This window comes from Sorex araneus, chromosome 1 (assembly GCF_027595985.1).
Source record: "Sorex araneus isolate mSorAra2 chromosome 1, mSorAra2.pri, whole genome shotgun sequence".
NCBI lineage: Eukaryota > Metazoa > Chordata > Mammalia > Eulipotyphla > Soricidae > Sorex > Sorex araneus.
Window position 1 is genome coordinate 36,902,372 of NC_073302.1, and position 19,558 is coordinate 36,921,929.

A 19,558-nucleotide genomic window follows, 5' to 3' on the forward strand; every position below is an offset into this window, starting at 1 on the left:
CCAAGATCCCCTCTTGGGCTTCATGTTACAGTTCGGGTAACTGGGTCCCTGGCTTGCTTCCTGCGTCTGAGTCCCTGCCTGGTCAACACCTCCAGTTCACAGCCAGGTGGCTGCTTCATACACACTATCCCTTTCCTTCAATTCATGCTTTATGGGGCCTACCGGGGGCTGGCTGATGTCCTTGGATCTGCAGAAACAGGGATAAATTGACCAGACGAAAATCCCTGCTCTCATCAAACTGACATTCTAGTGGGGAAAGACAGACAATAAATAGAAAGAAGAGGAGTCTCCATTAACGTGTCAGCATATGGCAAGTGCGCTGGAAAACAACAGAGCCCGAGAAAAGGGGCTAAGGTAGGGTAGGTGGAAGTTGCGGCTTGAAATAGGGAAGGTCACGGAAGGACAGGTGGCGATGACTTTTGAGCAAATACCTCAAGGCGGTGAGCAAGCAAGACACGCAATTACTGTCGCAGGTGGAAGATCGGCGAGAGTGTGGGCTGCGAGTCAGGCATGGGCCTGGCGTGTCCAGGGAGCAGCCAGGTGTCAGAGAGGCTGGGGACGATGAGCAAGGGGAGAGGTGGCCAGGCCAAGGTCAAGGGCAGGAGGTATCAAGCCAGGATCATCCGGAGGACTCAGCCCTGCTCGTGACCAGGTGGGAAACCCTCAGGAACCTGGAGTTTTGAGTGGAGCGGTGACACAATCTGATCTGTTTCAACGGGATCATGCTGGTGGCTGCTGAGTGAAAAACCGTTGGAAGGGAGAGAGGGTGGAAGCAGGGCGACCTGTGAGGAAGGAGGTTATTACCATCAGTCACGTGTGGTGGTGGGAACCAGGGTGCAGGCAGAGAGGTGGCAGGCAGTGGTGAAGTTCACCATTATTCTTATTTTTAATGGGGATAAAATGCATTGGCAGCTGCCGAGTCCCCGGGCGGTGGTAAACACTGATTTTTATGAGCTTGTCTGCCTGAGGAGACACTTGAGAAAGCAGCTCGCTCAGGGCCACGTCCCCAGAAACTGATGCTTGTCAGTCCAGGTCGGCCAGGCTCCCATCCTCATCTTCCCCAAACCCTGCCACCCTCCGCATCCACCCCTTCCCCCGCGCATAGGAGCCGGAAGCCAGCCCCTGAGGCCCCACCCCCACCCCTAGGCCCCTGCTTGATCCTGAGGAAAGAGGGTGTCAGCTTGTCTTCCATGTCCCAGCTGGTTGCCCATCAGGAAACACCTAATTCCTATAGCAGGATCTCAACTCTCCCTTGGCTCTCTCCTTCCTGATGCCCCTCACCACCACTACCCTCCCCTCTCCCCCTCAGCTAGCTACTCTCCCGCTGCTGTGTCCCCCGGGGGAATAGGGTCCAGTTTCCAAACCCTGACTGTCAATCACGCCTGTCTCTGCTGGAATGCTCCGCCACAGGAAAGCAGCCTTTGACTTCTTCCCTAGCAAATCAAAGTGCCAGGGAGACGGTGCGTAGGGCCGGGAGACATGCCTGGCATACGCAAGGCCTGGGTTTGATCACCAGCAGCACTGCCTGGTGTGGCCCTAGGAGCCCCGAGCACTGCTGGGGAGCTTCCTTACCCCTCCCCTCAAAAAAAAAAAAAGAAAAGTAAACCCCCCAAAATCTCGAAACCATCCTGGCAAATAGGTCTCCTGTGTTTCTTATTTATGTTCACACTGAAATGTGAATGTGAAATGTAGCTCAGTTGAACTTGGGTATTGTTGTTGGTTTGGGTACATTGTTTTTAGTTCCCTTTTTTTAAAAAAAAAAACATAGATAAGTTATGAGTGATTACTCTGAAAAAGATTAGCTGAATGAATCTACGTGGCTCTTCCCTTTTGCGCAAGGGATGTTTTTCAAACCGGAAAATTGGGTTTCAGGCATCAAATGTGGTCTGGTGACACAGTTCAAGTAATAATAATAGCTACCATTTATTAAACACCTACCTACTCCGCGCCAGACACCTTGGCATGCATCATCTGAATCCTACGGCGGCCCACAAAACAGCTCTAAGGAGCCAGGTTTTGCAAATTTCAGACAGAAGTCCAGGTCAGTTAAACAGGTTTCTGTGGCTGGACAGGGCGGCACAGGGCCACCCCAGTCTGTCTGGCCCATGCCCCACCTCGGCTTCTCTGGATCCGGCCTTGAATGTGTCCTTACTGCTCAGGCAAGAGCACGTGGCCTGAGAAAGGAGGGGCCGCTCCAGACAGAGCCAGCTGACACCTCACAGAGACAAGAGTTGGACCCAGGGTTTGACCTTGCTTAGGCCAACGATCACAAGCCCTCTCCCTCCCTCAGAGATTTCACCACAGGCATCGTGATGGACATCAAGAACAGAGGAATCCTAGATGGAGACTTCTCCGGTCCAGTCCCCACTGACACTTCAGGCCAGGGTGGAGCTCCTGGGTTCAAAGGGATGATTAGTGGGGTAACTGCATACGACTCACCCATCCTCCATCACCTCATCTGCAATATGAGATCAGTAATACCTCTCCCCACCCCTCTCCTCTTCCCTCCCCCCACTCTCCTATCATTCTGTTCCCCCCTCTCCCTCCCCACCCATCATCAGCCTCTCCCCCTCCCCTCCCCTGACTTCCTTCTGCTCCCTGCCATTCCCTCCCCTCCCTCCTCCTCACCTCTCCCTTCCCATTTCCTCTCCTGCCTTCCTTTCCCTGTTCCCTCCCCTCCCTAGCCCTTGGGTCAGTCATCAAACCAGACCTTATGCGTGAAGACATACACTTTACCCCTGAGCCATGTCCCTGGCCCCGGCACATCACATCTCAAACTCCACCAAAGTCAACAGTCCTATTGCATCCACTCTGGATCTCTGCTCCCGCAGTCCCTGCACCACCACCACCCCCCCGCCATCCCTCAGAGCCAAAGACATCTCACAGGTACTCCCAGCTTCCCACTCCCAATGAGTCCTTCCTCCCTGGGGAAAATACCCTAGAGTTGCCAGCAGGCCAACCTGTGCCTGTGGGGCGAGTGCGTCAGCAGCCTGATGGTGCCTTCAGACTTCCAGATACCCCCAAATTGCTGCTGTGCCTTTGGCTAGACCCCAACAACTTGGGGCCAAGTTTACCAAGAAATTAAACAGCCACAAGTTAAGTATGTGGGAAGCACACCCACAAATCACCTCCGGATCAGCTATATAAGCTCATTTATTGATCTTATTTCAGAGACCCATAAATCTAGAAAGAGATAAAAAGACGCATTTTAGGGCCTGTGGCGTGAGGGTAAGTGGGAACCCATGACTGAGATCTCCAAGCCTGATTGGATCAGGACTGGGCCTCCTCTCCCCAGCTCCCCAGTTTTCCAGTAGCTTGGCAGTCACACCCACAAACTGCCCCCAGCGCCATGTAGTCTCATCAAAGGCCAAGACCCAGAGACTATAAACTAAAGCTCCCAGAAGAGAACGACACAGAATTTCCTGGACATTATATTCTATCCGTAACAAGCAATACAAAACAAATCGTCAAGCGTTGCCTTTTCAGCAGGCTTGAGTGGTGGTGGGACTGGTGTCTAAATATCACATGTAACCAACGTAGAGAGAGAGTATGGGGAAAATTGTCTGCCACACAGGTAGCGGAAGGGTTGGAACATGGGCAGGGGTGCGGGGAATACTGGGGATTTTGGTGGTGGAAAATGTGCACTGATGAAGGCATGGGTACTTGATGATTGTATGACCAAAGCTCAAACATGAAAGCTTTGTAACTGTATTTCACAGTGAATCAATAAAAAGGCGGGGGAGAATAATAATAAAACAATAAAATAAAATTAACATTCTGAATTAAAAAAGTAATGTGGTGTTCATGCCCAATTCAATCAACTTAATCAATGGCTGAATAAATAAATAACTAATCAAGGCTTATTAAATAAATAATGTAGTACACCTACATTATATATATAAAAACCCTACCAAGGGTGTGGCAACATCCCGTCCCTGAAGGCTGAAGTCATCCTGGAATACCCCGAACTCCACTGTACCCGCCACCATCCAACCCTCCAAAAATCCTTTGGAGCTTTCTCAGGACCCCATTCACGTTCCTGCCCTGCCCTGGAAGGCCCCTGATCTGAGCTTAGAGATAGGGCAGGAGGGGAGGAGAAAGCACGTATGTCCCCTATGCAGCTTCTCATTTCTCACTTCCCACTTATTAAAGAAATTTTAGTTCCCATGACTTACAATACTATTCTTGATAATGTTTCAGGCGTACAATGTCCCAACATGGCATGCCCGCCACCCCCAACCCACCAGAATGGCCACTACCTGGACACAGTCTCAGGTTTCCCTCCCAACCACCCGCCCTAGTAAGCTCAGCTCTGTCCACCAGTTCTCAGGGTCTGTTGCCTTTGGACATTTGCTATCCCCTTACCAAGAACTAGCTCTGGGACTGCCCAGAGTTATTATGCTTCTTTATATGCCCCATATGAAAGAGTGTGTGTGTGTGTGTGTGTGTGTGTGTGTGTGTGTCTGGCTCATTTCATGCAGCATGATTATCTCCACATGCATCCATGTAGCTGCAAATTGCATGCCTTTATCCTTTCTTATGACTGAGTAGTATTCCATATGCCTTAAGTGACCCACAAATGAAGGAGGTCACTCTATGTCTATCCTTTTCCTTCTGTCTGGCTTCCCTCAGTGTCATCCTCTCCACTTCCATCCATGTGGCTGCAAATCGCATGATTTCATCCTTTGAGTAGCCAAATAGTATCCATGGCATATCTGTACCACAGTTTCTTTGTCTAATTATCTGTTCTTGGGCAGGGCTTGTTCCCAGATCTTGGTATTAGTTCCCGTCTCACTCTATCATGCTCACCTAGTTAGTTCTTTTTTTAAAAAAAAAAATTGAATTGAATCACAGTGATTTATAAAGTTGCAAAATTATTCACAATTGAATTTCAGGCATTCAAGGTTCCAACACAAATCCCTTCTTTAGTGTCTCAACTTCCTTCCACTAATGTCCCCAGGTTCCCTCCTGCCCCCCAGCCTGACTTTATGACAAGCACTTTTTTCTTTTTCTTTTTTCCTTTTTTTTCCTTCTAAGCACTGTAATTTGCCATATTGCTGCTGAGAGAATGTCATGCATTTCCCTTAACCTCCTCTCAGCACCCTGTCCAGAGTGACCTCCTCCCCCCATTATTGTCATAGTAGTGACACTGGCTATGATGAAACTTCCCTGATTATCCCCCCTAGCACCCCTACCAGGCTGGAGCGATAGCACAGCGGTAGGGCATTAGCCCTTCACACGGCAGACCTGTCTTTGATTCCTCCGCCCCTCTTGGAGAGCCCGGCAAGCTACCAAGAGTATCGAACCCGCACGGCAGAGCCTGGCAAACTACCTGTGGCATATTGGATATGCCAAAAACAGTAACAATAAGTCTCACAATCAGAGACGTTACTGGTTCCCCCCTCGAACAAATTGATGAGCAATGGGATGACAGTGATAGCACCCTTACCAGTGTTACATTTCCTAAGGACCAGTTGTCCTGTTGTTCATTTCTATTGCCTTTGGGCATTAGTTATTCCCTGCTGTGTTTGTTGATATCCCCCATATGAAAGAGATTATTGTGTGCCTGTCTCTCTCTGGCTCATTTCAACCAGCATGATTGTCCCCATATCCATCCATGTAGCAGCGAACTGCATGCCTTCATCCTTTGTTATGACTAAGTAGTATTCCGTGGTGTCTATAAACCATAGTTCCTGCCTCCAGTCATCTGTTCTGGGGAACTCAGGTTGTTTCCAGATTTTGGCTACTCTATATAGTGCTGCCACCTTGCTGGTTCTGTCTGCTAATTGTTCCCCATGGAGACCTGAAGTATGTCTCTGTCATAAGCATAAAGGTGATAAGGGGCTATGCTCTCTCTCATGAAGCCAGATGGCTCCAATAGGCCCCCAGGGTGGTTCATGACAGCTTCCAAACCTCGGTGTATTTGGAGATGGAATCCCTGTGTGTTTTAGCAGTTTTGCCCATTTAAGACCCATGCTCTGGGGTCTCTACGGGGTCCTAATTCGGAGGGGGGATGAATTCTACTGAACTAGAATGTACATCCTGAAGAGTGCCCACACCCTCACTGCACGGCTCAATGAATGACACCACATCAGCAGCCCTGCACCCTCCCAGCTCTGGCCTCCACAGGATAACTACACCCCAACCACAACCACTAGGAGTAGGTCCTGCCTGCCCTCCCCCTTTTAGGTCTTGATATAAACACAATTGCTGTCATTTTTTTTCTTTTGCTTATTTTCTTTTACTATGTTGCCCTGTGAGCGCATCATCCACCATTGTATGGGCACCTAGAACTTGCAGTCTCACCATTGCTAGGCTGTCTGAGCCTTTTACAACCCACCTTCCTCCAGGGGCCCATGTGCAATCCCTTGGTTTGCAACCCACCCACCCAGCCCCACCTGGCTGGTTGCAATACACTCTGCTAACACTCTCTGCTTCTATTCTCAGCCTTCTCCAACCTGGCCTTCATCTACCCTGCCAGACTAAACTTTCCAAAGCTTGGTTCTGATCATGTCTCTCCAACTCAAAAACATTCTGTGGCTTCCTGTTATCCATGGGGTACAAACTCCCAAGACTAGGATTATGGGTTATCTGCCATCTGGTTTCACTGCTTCAGTCACCAGCTCTCCCTCCCACTCCTTCTATCTTCTAACTACTTAGAATATATTTGTCCATCACATGCCTGCCCAGTTCTGCTTCTATCCCTTTGCTCAGTGCCATTCCTTCAACCTGAAATGTTTTCCCACTCTTTCTCCCACTGGAAAAATCCGTCAAATGTCAGATGTCCCCTCCCCGGTGAAACCTCCTACAGTCACTCCAGCAGAAATAATTGCCATCTCCTCTCAGCTCCCCTAGTCAGGCCTGGCTCCTGCTGAGCGGTATCACTTATCACTTCTTTTAAAGTTAATTACCACATTTCACCTATTCTAAGACACACATTTCCATGCATCTCTGGAATCAGGATGCATCTTGCCATTGATGGCATTTATAATTGGCAATATGTTTTTTTTTGTCTTGGTGATACACAAAATAATGGTGTTTTAGATGCAGTTGACACGCGGTATGTTTTAAATCTCAGCATAATCTAAGACGTTGACTCGATGCACCATGGTGTGCGGCCGGTTACATTTCGGGTCCCTTCCATGTGTAAGACCATAGGCCCTACACAAGGCAGGCAGGTTGAATGACTCTGAGCATCGTGCATTCTTACCTGGGCCTCTTCTGCATGTCTTTCTACCAGGGGGAGAGGAAGTGGTATGAGGAAGTTCTCTCAATGAGGTTCTTCATGAAATTCCTCCCAAGAGGAAGAGAACTGTGTTTCTAGGGTGGGACATGAGGAAAGGTGCAGGGGTGCCAGGGGCCAGTGGGAGAGGGAAGGCTGGGCTTGGCCCCAGGGACTCTGTTCTCCGTAGCTAAGAGGGGGATGATAAATAAGATTAAGTTAATGCCGAATCTTTCATCAGCAAGGCAAACTTCAATTATAACATCTTTTCTGTCGGGTAAATATGATTTGTTTTCCAAGCAGCTGATTTATGGCCTGGCTTTCAGGAGCACGCTGTGATAGAAAGCAGTACATTCCAGCTTGCTAGTCTCCTTCCAAGCCTCCCTCATTGAACAGCCCCAGTGAGTCTATTCATTTGCTTTTTCCTAACGAAATCATCATTCCCTCCCTCTGCCCCAGCCCCCCCCCCCGGCTCTATATTATATTAAAGAACAAAGCTACACAGACAGGCTGGGCCTCTGACCTTGGTGATATTTTCATTACTCTTGGCCTATGTTTTTTTAACAAACAAGCCATTCAAATGTCAAAGGTGATGGAGCAAAATCTGGCACCTCTTATGGCTTTGTATACACTTCTGGAATTTGGCAATATGACCGATATTGTCAGATGATTTCCCTGTGGCAGTTTACGTAATTAAAAATGTGTTTTCTTTTTTCTTTTGGCAGGGGCATGATTGGGTGTGTGGGGGGGTTGCTTGGGCTACACCTGGTGGTGCTTGGGAGACCATATGTGTGCCAGGGACCCATCTTGGGTTGGCACCTTATCCATTGAACTGTCTCTCAGGGCCCACACTGCTGTATGCTGCCACCTTGTCCCCGCTGCCCCATTTCACAGGGGGACACAAGACTCCTAACTTGGGACCAATCTGTCTCTCTTGAGAAGATTGGCCGGGAAGGCAGTCAGGGCCCATGCTCGTGAGGGATCTTGACCACAGGACCAGTTGTTCCGGCCTTGCTGGAGTTTCAGGTGGACTGACTGGGGATACCTGTGCAGGTCAGGTGTGGTGTCCATGGGCCGGTTATCCCAGAGCTTCAAGGACGGGGAACACGGCAGGCAGTGAGTGAGTGGAGTTCAATTGCCTGGCCATCTGGACTTCCTTTGGAGAGTGTCGTTGATTGATATCTTTATTTTGTCAGGATCTAGGAAAGCACTTAATTCTTTTATATAATCTTCATTATCTTTTAGCAAATGAGATGCCTCTGGGAATTTTCTGAATTCCATCTTCTGCAAAGGACTGGACCCACACTCGTTTGCTGATGTGAAAACAGCAAATGAAAAGCTCCCCGGCTGTCCAGGAGCATCAACCTCTGGCTAAGGGCACGGGAACGGCCAAAGCAGATTTCTTTACTTCCTTTATTGTTTCGTGCCCACCTTTATTGTTTCCATCTTTTTACCAGGAACACGGATCCCTTTTATTAAGTGAGGAGAAGTTTCTGCTCACCCTTTGGCCTCTGTTTTGTTGTTGCTTTGGGTTCTATTTCTCTCCCTCTTATATTTTCATTTTGCAAAGTCTAGCCATAGGATGATTGTTCATTTAAAGAAAAAAAGACAACAACAACAAAAAGATTATTTTCTTTAAAATGCCACTGCATTTGGTTCCTATGGGTTATGTGTGCTTTCCTGGTTTTAATTATCTTCTTATCTAGCTCTGATTTTTTTTTCAATGTTGGATCTTATTATAGGAAACAAAATAAAACACTTGTATCTCTGAGAAATAAGTTGGTTGGGGGGACGGTAGCGAATCTGGGGGTGTTACCGTTCTGCTGGAGAGAAAGACACAGATACTCGGCTCCAGGCAGTGCTCCTGGAACCAGTCTAATACGTAACCCAGTGCATCATGTCATACAGATACATATACATGTATGTCCACAGAGAATCTCATTTCATTAGCTCATCACATTCCATGAGGCTTTCTCACCCCCACTTGATAGACAAGGAAATGGAACCACGGAGAAGTTGCCTGCAGAGCTTAGAGCTATATCTGGAAGTGTTTGGGCGGGGGCAGTGCAGGGGATCACACTTGGGTGCTTGAACGTGCAGAGCACATGGCCCGGATTCCTCAGCCATCACCGCGACCGGAATGTGAACTGGTTTTCTTTCTTTTTTTTTTTTTTATTGACTAAGGTTCTGTGACTTCCAATGCACTGTTAATGATGGTTTCTCATGCACATAATCCCAACACCACTGTTCCCGTCTCCCTGCAAGGGAAGGTGAGTGGTTTGATGCAACAAAGTACACCGAGTATCTCCTGGGTGTGCAACCATGTGCTTGGCATGATGGAACCAGAGAAGGACAAGCCAGGATGTTTACGTGGGTTTGACCGCCTGTGACCCTTGACCCCAAATGCCCTCACAGTCTCACCCTCCCCGAATGACTGGAGGAACACCAACGGGGCATGAGAAGAAAGGCCACCCCCAACCCAAATCCCTCTATTTTCTTTTTTTGTGAAAGGTATTTCTTCACTAAATTCTACATTTTTAATGTTCAGGATAATGATATAATGACCAATGAAAAATTAATGTTCTGAATCTATTCGGAGGCATTTATTTGTCCCCCAATCTATGATGAAAACGTGAGTTACTTTGGGTGGCGTTCCACCTGTTTGAGGGTTAGACTTTCCTTAACGCCATAAGCAGAGCATTACTAGGACTCACTTTTATTTTATTTGGGAGTCTGTGCAGGGGGTGGGGAGGGTGTTTGGACCAAACCCAGCGCTGCTCAGGAAAACTCCTGACTGTGCTTTGGGGCTGCTGTCCCTGATGTCCAGGGGATTGTATATGGTCAGGGATGGACCTGAGCTTGACAACAGGCCAGGCCAGCACCTTAACCCTGTGTGCAATCTCTCCAGCCACTAATTCACGCTCTAAAAAAAAACTACTGCTTGGTGGAGCTGAGCTAAGGCCCTCCTCAGCCAGAGAGGCAATCACGGCGCACTCCACACAGTGCCCTCCTCCCAGTTCCCTCTCCTGTCCCGGGGCACATGTCTGCCCAGCCGCCAACACGATCACTCCCCCAACGCCAGATACACATCACACCATGGAGTCTAATGCTGCAGACGCCCATCCCTCTGACACTGGATGTCAGTGCCATCTTCACAAACATGCCCTCGATGTCCCTATTCTTTTCTCCCTTGGCCCCTGCAGGAGATCTACCGGAAAGGCAGAGATTCTCAACCGCATCATTGCACCTGGGGACCAGTGAACCTAGGAGTAGCCTAGTAGCGTTAGTTCACAGAACACTAAGAGTAACATTGAAACTATTCTTGGCAAGAAGACCCTGGATACACACACGTATATCTCATCACAAAATGCCGAGACAGAAGGACGGGAACAGGGCAGGGGATGAGGCCCTGCAAAAGTTCCATGGGGACGGTGTGGCAATCAGAAATCAGCCGCAGTGGGAAATGATCCCTCTCCCTGGTGAGAAAAAGCAAGGGTTTCCTGTCAAGCCTGGATCTGAAGTGCTGGCCAGCCAGAGCTGCCCCCCGCCCCGAGAGAGGACAGGGCTGTCGCTGCCTGGACATGTCACCAAAAGGAGTCCACAAGGAGAAAGAGAAACACCCCCGTGTGGTCTGCCCTGTGCCAGGAGCCCAGGCCTGGAAGCCTGCAGAGTACAGCGAGGGCAGGAGGAGGACCAGAAGCGTGTCGGGCCACAGATGTGTCCCTGAAGTCTGCCAGACTGCTCTCCAGATGGCTGTGCCAGTCTAGCACAGCCCGCAGCCTTGCCAACACTTAGCATTGGCCAACTTTCTAATGTTTTTAATTGATGGGTAGAAAACGGGCTCTTGCCGTCCTCGTTTGTTTCTCTCAATTACGGGTGAGGCCAAACATCTTTTCAGGGACTTGTCAGCCACTCAAGCCTCTGCTTCTCTGAATGCGCCTTGTGGCTTGCAAATATTTTGTGGAAACTCTGTTTTCGTTGGGTTTCAAGGTTGCGAGTGTCTCGTCTTTGCTAGGACTGTGACTTAAAGAAAAGTCCTCCGCTTTCAAGTAGTCAAGTCTATTGTTATTATCATCCATCATCAAGATCAGCCATAGGGCACTGGGGGACATTGATTAACAAGCCTGTCCTCACTGACTGGCTCTGTCACCGCAGGCAGGTCACATCCTCTGTCCACTGTATATTACCCACCAGTTTCCTACATGGCCCAATTTCAAGTCATCATCTCTGAGAAATGTTTTTTTTTTTTTTCCTCCCCTGGCTGAGAGTTTGCCACTGAAGAAGGCTTTGTTTTCTGGGGTGTTATCTTCTCAGAGAACACACCAGACATCGTCTTCACAAACAACACCCCAGGTAGAAATAGCAAGGCACAACACACGGGGAGGGTTTTGCCTGTCGCAAAGCCGCTCTCCAAAGCAGAGGCCTCTCAGGAAATGGCAGGAAAAGGAAGGAAACCGGAAGTAAAGCATTTCTGCCCCCTCCCACCCTCCCGGTCAGGGTTCAAGGAAAGAGACACCCGCCCTGCTCATGTCGTTGCCCACCACCTCTTGGAAAGGGGGCTCAGAAAGGAGACGGGTGATGGGGATCCCAGCCTCACACACGGCCCACTAGTGACCTTTCACCACAAGACCCCATCGTCCTGAGCTGAGCCCCTCCAACCAGAGAACTGAGACTGACACAGTGAATTCACCCTTCCTGCTTCCCACACAGCATGGATCTGGATGTCCTTTGAGACTTGGATCATTCTGATTGTTTTGGGGTGGGGGACGGGCACATGCATTGATGCTCAGGGGCTATTCCCGGCTCTATGCTCAGGAGTGCCCTCTGGCAGTGCTCAAGGGAACTGTGTGTGATTTCTGAGACGCAAAGTGGGGAGAGGGGGTGGGGAGGGATGCAAGGAAACTGCCTTGACCGCACAGAATCACTCCAGACCCAGGACTTTGCTTTTTTAATACCTAGCACCACCAGTGCTCCTTTGTCCTCACTTAATTCTCCTCAGCACCCTGAGAAGAGACTTGTTTTTTTTTTTATTTTTAATTAGTGAATCACCGTGAGGGTACAGTTATAGATTTATACATTTTTGTGCTCATGTTTCCCCTATACAAAGTTCGAGAACCCATCCCTTCACCAGTGCCCATTCTCCACCACCAGTAAACCCAGACTCCCTCCCACCCTCCCCAGTCCCGTCTCCCCCCACCCCAAACTGCCACTATGGCAGGGTATTTATTCCCTTTCGTTCTCTCTCTCTGATTAGGTGTTGTGGTTTGCAATAAAGGTGTTGAGTGGCCATTGTGTTCAGTCGCTAGTCTACATTCAGCACGCATCACCCCTCCCCCGCATGACCTCCGACCACATTTTACTTGGTGTTCCCTTCTCTGAGTTGCCCAGAATGAGAGACCAGCCTCCAAGCCATGAAGTCAACCTCCTAGTACTTATTTCTACTATTCTTGGGTGTTAGACTCCTAGGAAGAGACTTGTTTATTTGGGGTCCATATTCTGAAGACCTCAGGGCTTACTCCTTCCTGGGTCTGAGCTCAGGGGTCACTCCTGGCAGGACTTGGGGAAAAACGTGTGGTGTCAGGGACTGAACCCAAGTCGATTGTGTGCAGGGCAAGTGCTTTAACCCCTGCAACCGTCTCTCCGGCCCTAGAAGAAACCTTTATTAGCCCCTTGGCAGATGGAGGACAGAGTCAGAGGCTCACAGAGGTTGAGCCGGAAGCTGGGGTCCCCCCGGGCCTCAGCTGCTCTGGAAGTAGGAGCTATTAGTAGGCACCTTCGAGTTCCTCCACATGGAAACACGAAGCCCTGGGAGACGTGGTGAAGGAGGCACAGTCCCCCTTTTCCTGCCGACGGCAGATGGCACTGCCCAGCTCTTGTCTCCCCCAGGGTTTCGGTGTTCCGGCAATCCCAGCCACCCCAGAGATACGCATACCCAGCTGCTGATCCCGGGGGCTCCCTGGAGATGGCTATAAAGTGGTTCCTATGGCTCCCAGCACGTAGAAAAGGGAGTGAGGGAGGGGAGAGAGAGAGAGAGAGAGAGAGAGAGAGAGAGAGAGATTGCCCAGGAGATGCAGCTCCTGCAAGACCCAGATGGGGCCCTCCCCATCTCCCCACGAGTGAATTCCAGGCTACAGAACCTTCCGATTCCGCAGGCCCTAGTCCATTCCCCTGGAGATGAAGTGTCCATAGCCCAGTGAGTGGACACGGGAAAGGGCAGTCTGAGAGCAAGGCCCGAGTGTCCGGGTGTCCAGTGAGGTTCACTGGGGCACACCTGGCCGGGGCCACGTGCCATCTCACCACTCCCCTTGGGTGTGGCTGAGGTGCGGGGACCATGAACGGAGACAGTCGTGTGAAGCTTCCTCCCCCTGGAGACCCCAGAGAACCTACTTTCCTCATCGAAGGGCACCGCCTGCAAGGAGCTGGGGGCAAAGGCTGGTGTGTTCCAGCTCAGAGACAGGCCAGCTGGCAAATAGGACTCGGAGGGTGCAGGTCCAGGTGGGATGAACGCCCAGCTGCACTCACTCCCCTTTCCTTCTTCCAAAGAGGGTTTCAAGTCACATTACCAGAGCGGGAAAGACTCTTGGGGACGACCCCCACCCCGCCCCCATGCAGCCTTCACTGGGCCATGGGAAAATGGGTTCAGAGAGGGTGAGCAAGGCTGCACAACAAGACCAAGACTTTCCAGCAGCTGCTGGGACAAAAGCCCTCTTCCCCACCGTAAAACCAGGCTGTTATTCCCTCTTCCCCTAACTCCCGGGCAGAGAACCTCTGGCCGTGAGGACTCCTCCCCACCCCGATTCTTGCCATACAGAGATTTGATGCCTCCCCGAAAGACAACAAAGAAACAGTGTTTCCTGTACCGAGTGCCCTCGGGCCCTAAGAGAGGCAGGATCCCCGCTGCTCTTGCTGAGCCCACAAGGATGCAGCAAAATCCTCAGCCTCTTGCTTTCCCGGGAAGCAACGCTGCAGTGCAGGGACAAGTCTCAAAGGAAGAGAAACGGATGGAACAGAAGAGCGACAAAGCAGCGAATGTCAGCAGCAAGGGACTGACAGGTCTCCTCTGCTTTGTCACCTGGTGGGTGGCCCTAGCTGGATGTCCCCTCCCATGCTGTGTCAGTTCTATAACTCTTAGTTTGACTTTTTAAAAAATTATGTGTGTGTGTGTGTGTGTGTGTGTGTGAGTGTGTGTTGGGCTGGAGCAATAGCATAGTGGGTAGGGCGTTTGCCTTGCACGCAGCCGACCTGGGTTCGATTCCCAGCATCCCATATGGTCCCCTGAGCACCGCCAGGAGTAACTCCTGAGTGCAAAGCCAGGAGGTAACCCCTGTGCATTGCCGGGTGTGACCCAAAAAGAAAAAAAAAAATTATGTGTGTGTGTGGGGAGAGGTTGATGACACCCAGGGGTGCTCAGGAATCACTTTGGGGGTGTTCAGCAGACCCTATGTGGTGTCGGGGATGGAACCAGGGTTGGTGGTGTGCAAGGCAAGCACTCTACCCACTGTACTATCTCTTTGGCCCTTAGTTTGCTGGGCAGCCAGGATGCCATTGGATCAGTTCCAGCTGGGGTCCAAGGTCACTACCTGCCCCTTCTGCCCACTGCGCCTGGACTTTCAGCCTTCCCTGGGTGCTGGCCCAGGAGCGGGCGGCTCCGCGGGGCATATTTTCTATTTCAGCTCAGAATCACCAAGTGCCTTGTCCACACCTCCCCGGAAGGGACGGCTGACAGTCGTCGGGGAGTTCTGAGGTGCTTCGGCTCCTTCCGGTTTTCCCCGGGGAAATCAGGGGAAGGAGCAGCTCCAGCATGTTCTGGCTGCCTCGAGGGGACGGGGGTTCTGCTGTTTACAGAAATAAGTCCAGTGTGAGTCGAGGCTTTTTGGTGTTCAAAAGCCAGATGGTATTTCCTGCCTTGATCACGCCTCAGAGCTTCCGTTCCCATGACAACCCCAAAGTCCCACCTACTGCAACTTTCCCCCTCCCCGGGCTCCTTTCTCCTCCACCCGAGCGTGCCCGCACTCCCAACGTATGCCCGCCTTGACGGTCGGACTCCTCGCCGCTGCCTTGCCAGGTGACATGGCTTATGCCTCCATTTGACAGATGGGGAGACCGAGGCCTTGGAGACGAGACGACCCGCCTCAGTCTCAGGGCAGTGCCCGGGATGGAGATGTGGAAGTGCAGGGTGCCTGACCTTGGGCTGCACCCGCAGTGCTAGCCTGAACACTGACAAGGTGGCTGGCACGAAATGCCTAAGTGTGAGGGTCCGCCAGCGTATCCTGCCCAGACAGTGGCACAACACCCCCCCCCCCACCCCAGGACAGCCCCTGAACTCCTCAGGGCCTCACCCTCCTCAACAGTAACACGTGCAGCAACAAGGCACCTCAGGAGAGGTGAGAAGCCAGAGCAAGTTCCCACTGGATCTGGCGGGGGCCTGGAGACCACCTGTACTCGAGCAGGCAGGGCCCTCTGGCTGTTGGGGGGTGGGGTGGGGTGCCCGTCTGCTTCTTGGGGAAGAGGCAACCTTATCACTATCACAAGGTTCGCAAGCGCGGGCAATGGGTTGAGTCGGCAGCATGCAGGGGCCCCGTGGAGCCCCCCCAAAGGTCCTTCCTCAGCAGTAGCTGGCCTATACCCACAGACTCCCCAGCATTTGTCCCACCCTCTGAACCCTGGCCCCCTACTCTCTGGGCTTCAGGACCAGGGAGCTCAATGTCCATGACTGAGCACCACCCCCACCCCCCACCCCCGGGTGAGCTGCTGTTCTGGGGAGAAGCCGAGACAGGCCGGTCCCTGCCCCGTGAGGGCTCTTAGAAGAAATGGAGACTCTTTGAAACACTAGTCTTCCTAATCACCTGCCACCCCCCACCCCCACTCCCACCCCCACCCCAGGGACTGCAAACAAGGACAAGTGGCAATAACGCTGTGTTCCGCTCTCTGTCCGGCCTTCCATGGACTTGGGGCTGGGGTCTGTGGCGAGCGGCGACTGCAGAGCAGCAGGGAGACGGGACACGGTGAGAGGTGAGCCCTGCATCCACGCTGCCGGGCCCTGCTCAGAGGGGCCACCGACACGGGCGGAGTGCAGGGTCCGCAGGGAGAGAGCCTGGCCCACGCACGGAGCCTCCGTGGAGTCAAGTCCAAGTGAGGAGACAGAGTCGCTGTGCTTTAATACACATCTGGCAAACCAGAGTCCTTCCAGGGAGCAAGTCTTGTATGAAAATAACAATGAAGTGTTTAAAAATGAGGGGGGGTGGGGAGAATAAAGCAAACAGAGGCCACTGGGGGGCAGAGACCAAAAGGGAGGGCCGCCTCTTCACAGAGACTCAGCCTGGTGTCAGAGGAAAGCCAAGCCCTGTTCCAGTCGCCATCGGGACACGGTCTCCCTGATGAGGACGCCAGGTCCCGTGACCATCAGCCCCGGGTTCCGAGACCCCAGAGGCGCTGGCAGGGGGGGGGGGGCAGGGGGCCGCAGGAAGGAGGCAGAGGACAGAAGCACCCGTGGTTTCTGCTCTGCGCCGTGCCTGCTGGGAGTTCCCGTGACAGCTTCCCGTCTGCTCCCCCCGAGCTGTGGGGAGTCTCCCCCCCCCCCCCAGGCCAGCTGCTTGGCCCAGGGCTGACGGAAGTTTGAGGCAGGGCCCAAATCTCGCGCTCTCCCTGGCTGGTCCTGTAGAGTCTGACACGGACTTTATCAGGGATACTGGGACTCTTTCCTTCCACGGCGGTTGGGACCTGCTAGTTACCTTTCATTATAGGATGAGGAGGGGGGCAGAGGGGCGTCATGCAGACCCCTTTCTGCTGGGCCGCAAACCGCCCCCCGGGGGTCAGTGGGCAGGATGTGGCAATGCAAAAGGTGAAGATGCCCACAGCTTCCTGGCCTGGGCTGGCCTGCAGGACAGTCTCTGGGCAGCTCCCCACACCCCCGGGTGGGACATGGTGGAAGGCAGGACCCACCGCCAGCCTCGCCCTCTCCCACCGCCATCAGCACCTTTGGAGCTGTTGGTCCCCCCACCCAGCCACACCTGGCAAGCGTGTGTGTGGGGGGGTGGGGGTGGTGGCAGAATCATCTTTGGGGTGACAGGAGGGGCTTACTCTCCTTCCTCTGACCTCAGCACCACGGGGAGGGGGCACAACCCCTTAAAATCAAAAGGGAAGTTAGACCTGAGGGGAAGGAACGCGCTGGACGTTTTCCAGTAAGAAGGAGCTGAGGGCACCCCCGTGCAAGCCCAGACTCGGTGCCCTGCTCCTCTGCTTCAGAGGCCCTGGGCACGCAGCTCTGCGGCAGACACCAGGGTCTGCTCCTCTCGAAGCCCGCATGTGGGCACTAGGTACTCCTCAGTGAACAGGGGCTTCCTGGGATGGCCAGGACTGGTGCAAGGGGCAGGATGCCTCTGGGCATGTGGTGTGTGTGTGTATGGGGATGTGTGTGTGTGTGTGTGTGTGTGTGTGTTTGGCACCAGAGGGCAGAACTCCTCTAGGTGAATAACTGTGCACGCATGAGAGAGTATGTGAATGAGTATGTGTGGATGAGAGGGTGTGAATATGAGTGTGAGTATAAGTGTATGTGAATGAGGTGAGTGAGTGCGTGAGTGTATGTATGAATATGAGTGTATGTGTGTGAACAGGTGGGTGAGTGTATATGAGTGCACGTGAATGAGTGTGTGACTGTGTGTGAATGAGTGTGCGTGTAAGCTATGAGTGTTAAAATGAGTGTGTGTGTGAATATTAGAGTAAGTACAGGAGTGTGAATGAGTTTGTGTGAATGTGTGTGAGTTTGTGACTGAGATTCTGTGTGAATATGAGTGAGTGTGTGGTTGGCACAGGGGGACAAGATTACTCCAGGCGCGTGTGTGAATGTCTGTAAATGTGTGTAAGACTGTGTGAGTGTCTGGAATGCGTGAGTGTGTGAGTGAAAGTGTATCTGTATGTGAATGTGTGAGTGTGTGTGTGTGTGTGTGTGCTGTTGGCACAGGGGGCAGGACTCCCCCAGCTGTGCGTGGCCATGCTGAGCTCACAGGGGCACACAGTGCCCCTGCAGGACATGGCGGCACAGAGAGTGCGCTGGGTGAGGCCCAGCCTCTCACAGCGGGTTCTCTCATGCCAAGGTCCCAGTGCCCAGCAGGCTATCCCTGCAGAGCTGCTGGACAGAGATTCTGGGGGACCCCAACTCTCCTGAGAGGGCCTAGGGGAGCCCTGTCTTGCAAGCCCCCTTGGGAAAGTGCTCTGACCAAATGTGTGGGCAACGCCATGGGCTATGCCCTGGCCCTTTGCCCCCCAGAGCTGGAGTTTGGCTGCAGTCAAGCACGAACTGAGCGTGATAGCCCCGCAGGAACCCCCACCTCGCCCCACCTCCACTTGCCTGATGCAAACCCAGCTGTGTCTGCAGAACCAGAGTTCCAAGCATCGCGCTCTGGGAAAGGCTGGCTGGTGAAGGCCAATCAGCAAGGGGTCCAGGACACCAGGAAGGGGGAGATCCTGGCCCAGAAAGCGTGGGCAGGGGTCTCTCCCCCACCCACATGAGAGGGAAGCCTCAGGACCACCCGGACCCAGAAAGAAGAGATAAAAGGCAGCTGGTCTTCACCCCCATTTCCCGACCTGCTCCCCGGAGCGCACGGAGGTGTGGCCTGCTGGCCCCGTCGCAGGGCTCGTCCAGTCATAGCGTCCACTCAAACCTGCCCAGGAAGAAGCTGCAAGTTCAGAACCAAATGACCAAAAAAAAAAGCAGGTGGAAGAAAATATCCCAGCAAACAACTCAGGGGGCCCGGCCTGAAGCTTGCTGACACCCTTAGGAGGTATCTGTGGGGAGAATCCGGGGTGTCTGCAGGGTGTGGACGTGCGTGCAGAGTTCACGCTGTGTAACTGTCTCCTTAAAGAAGGGCCGGAGAGAGTACAATGGATAGTGGGGAGGGGGTTTGACTTGCATGCTGCCTACCCAAGATTTTATCCCTGGCATTACATCTGGTCCCTTGAACCCTGCCAAGAGTGATCCCTGAGCACAGAGCCAGGAGTAAGCTCCACCCCCACCACCCGCCCCTCCCCACCAAAAAGGCTCCCAGACATCTGTCTGGTATGCAGATTCAATCCTCCTGGAGCGGGAGGGAGAGAGGCTGGGGCAGGGGCCTTCGCACAGGAGCACGGGCAGTGTGGGGCAGGGCGGGAACGGGTGTGAGAGCAGGCTGGGAAGCAGGAGCACACACCAGGCAGAGGAGGGAGCCCCGCTTCCCAGACTGGTAATCCTGTGAAGGTTCTGCTGGGTGTGTCCTGCAGGCCCAGCCCCTTCTGGAAACTAGTGCTAAGCCCCGACAGGGAAGCCAGTGAACCCACACCGAGGGGCCAGCCACAGAGCTG

The 19,558-nt window shown here is 52.5% G+C and overlaps 1 protein-coding gene across 1 annotated transcript in view; it reads right to left on the minus strand.

Moving 5' to 3' along the window:
• ANKS6 (ankyrin repeat and sterile alpha motif domain containing 6) overlaps positions 1 to 19,558 on the minus strand; it is a 66,145-nt gene that overhangs the window by 1,389 nt on the left and 45,198 nt on the right. The window contains exon 15 of the mRNA XM_055125203.1: positions 163 to 187. Within this exon, the coding sequence (XP_054981178.1) occupies positions 163 to 187 (25 nt within the window). The remainder of the gene's footprint in view (positions 1 to 162; positions 188 to 19,558) is intronic.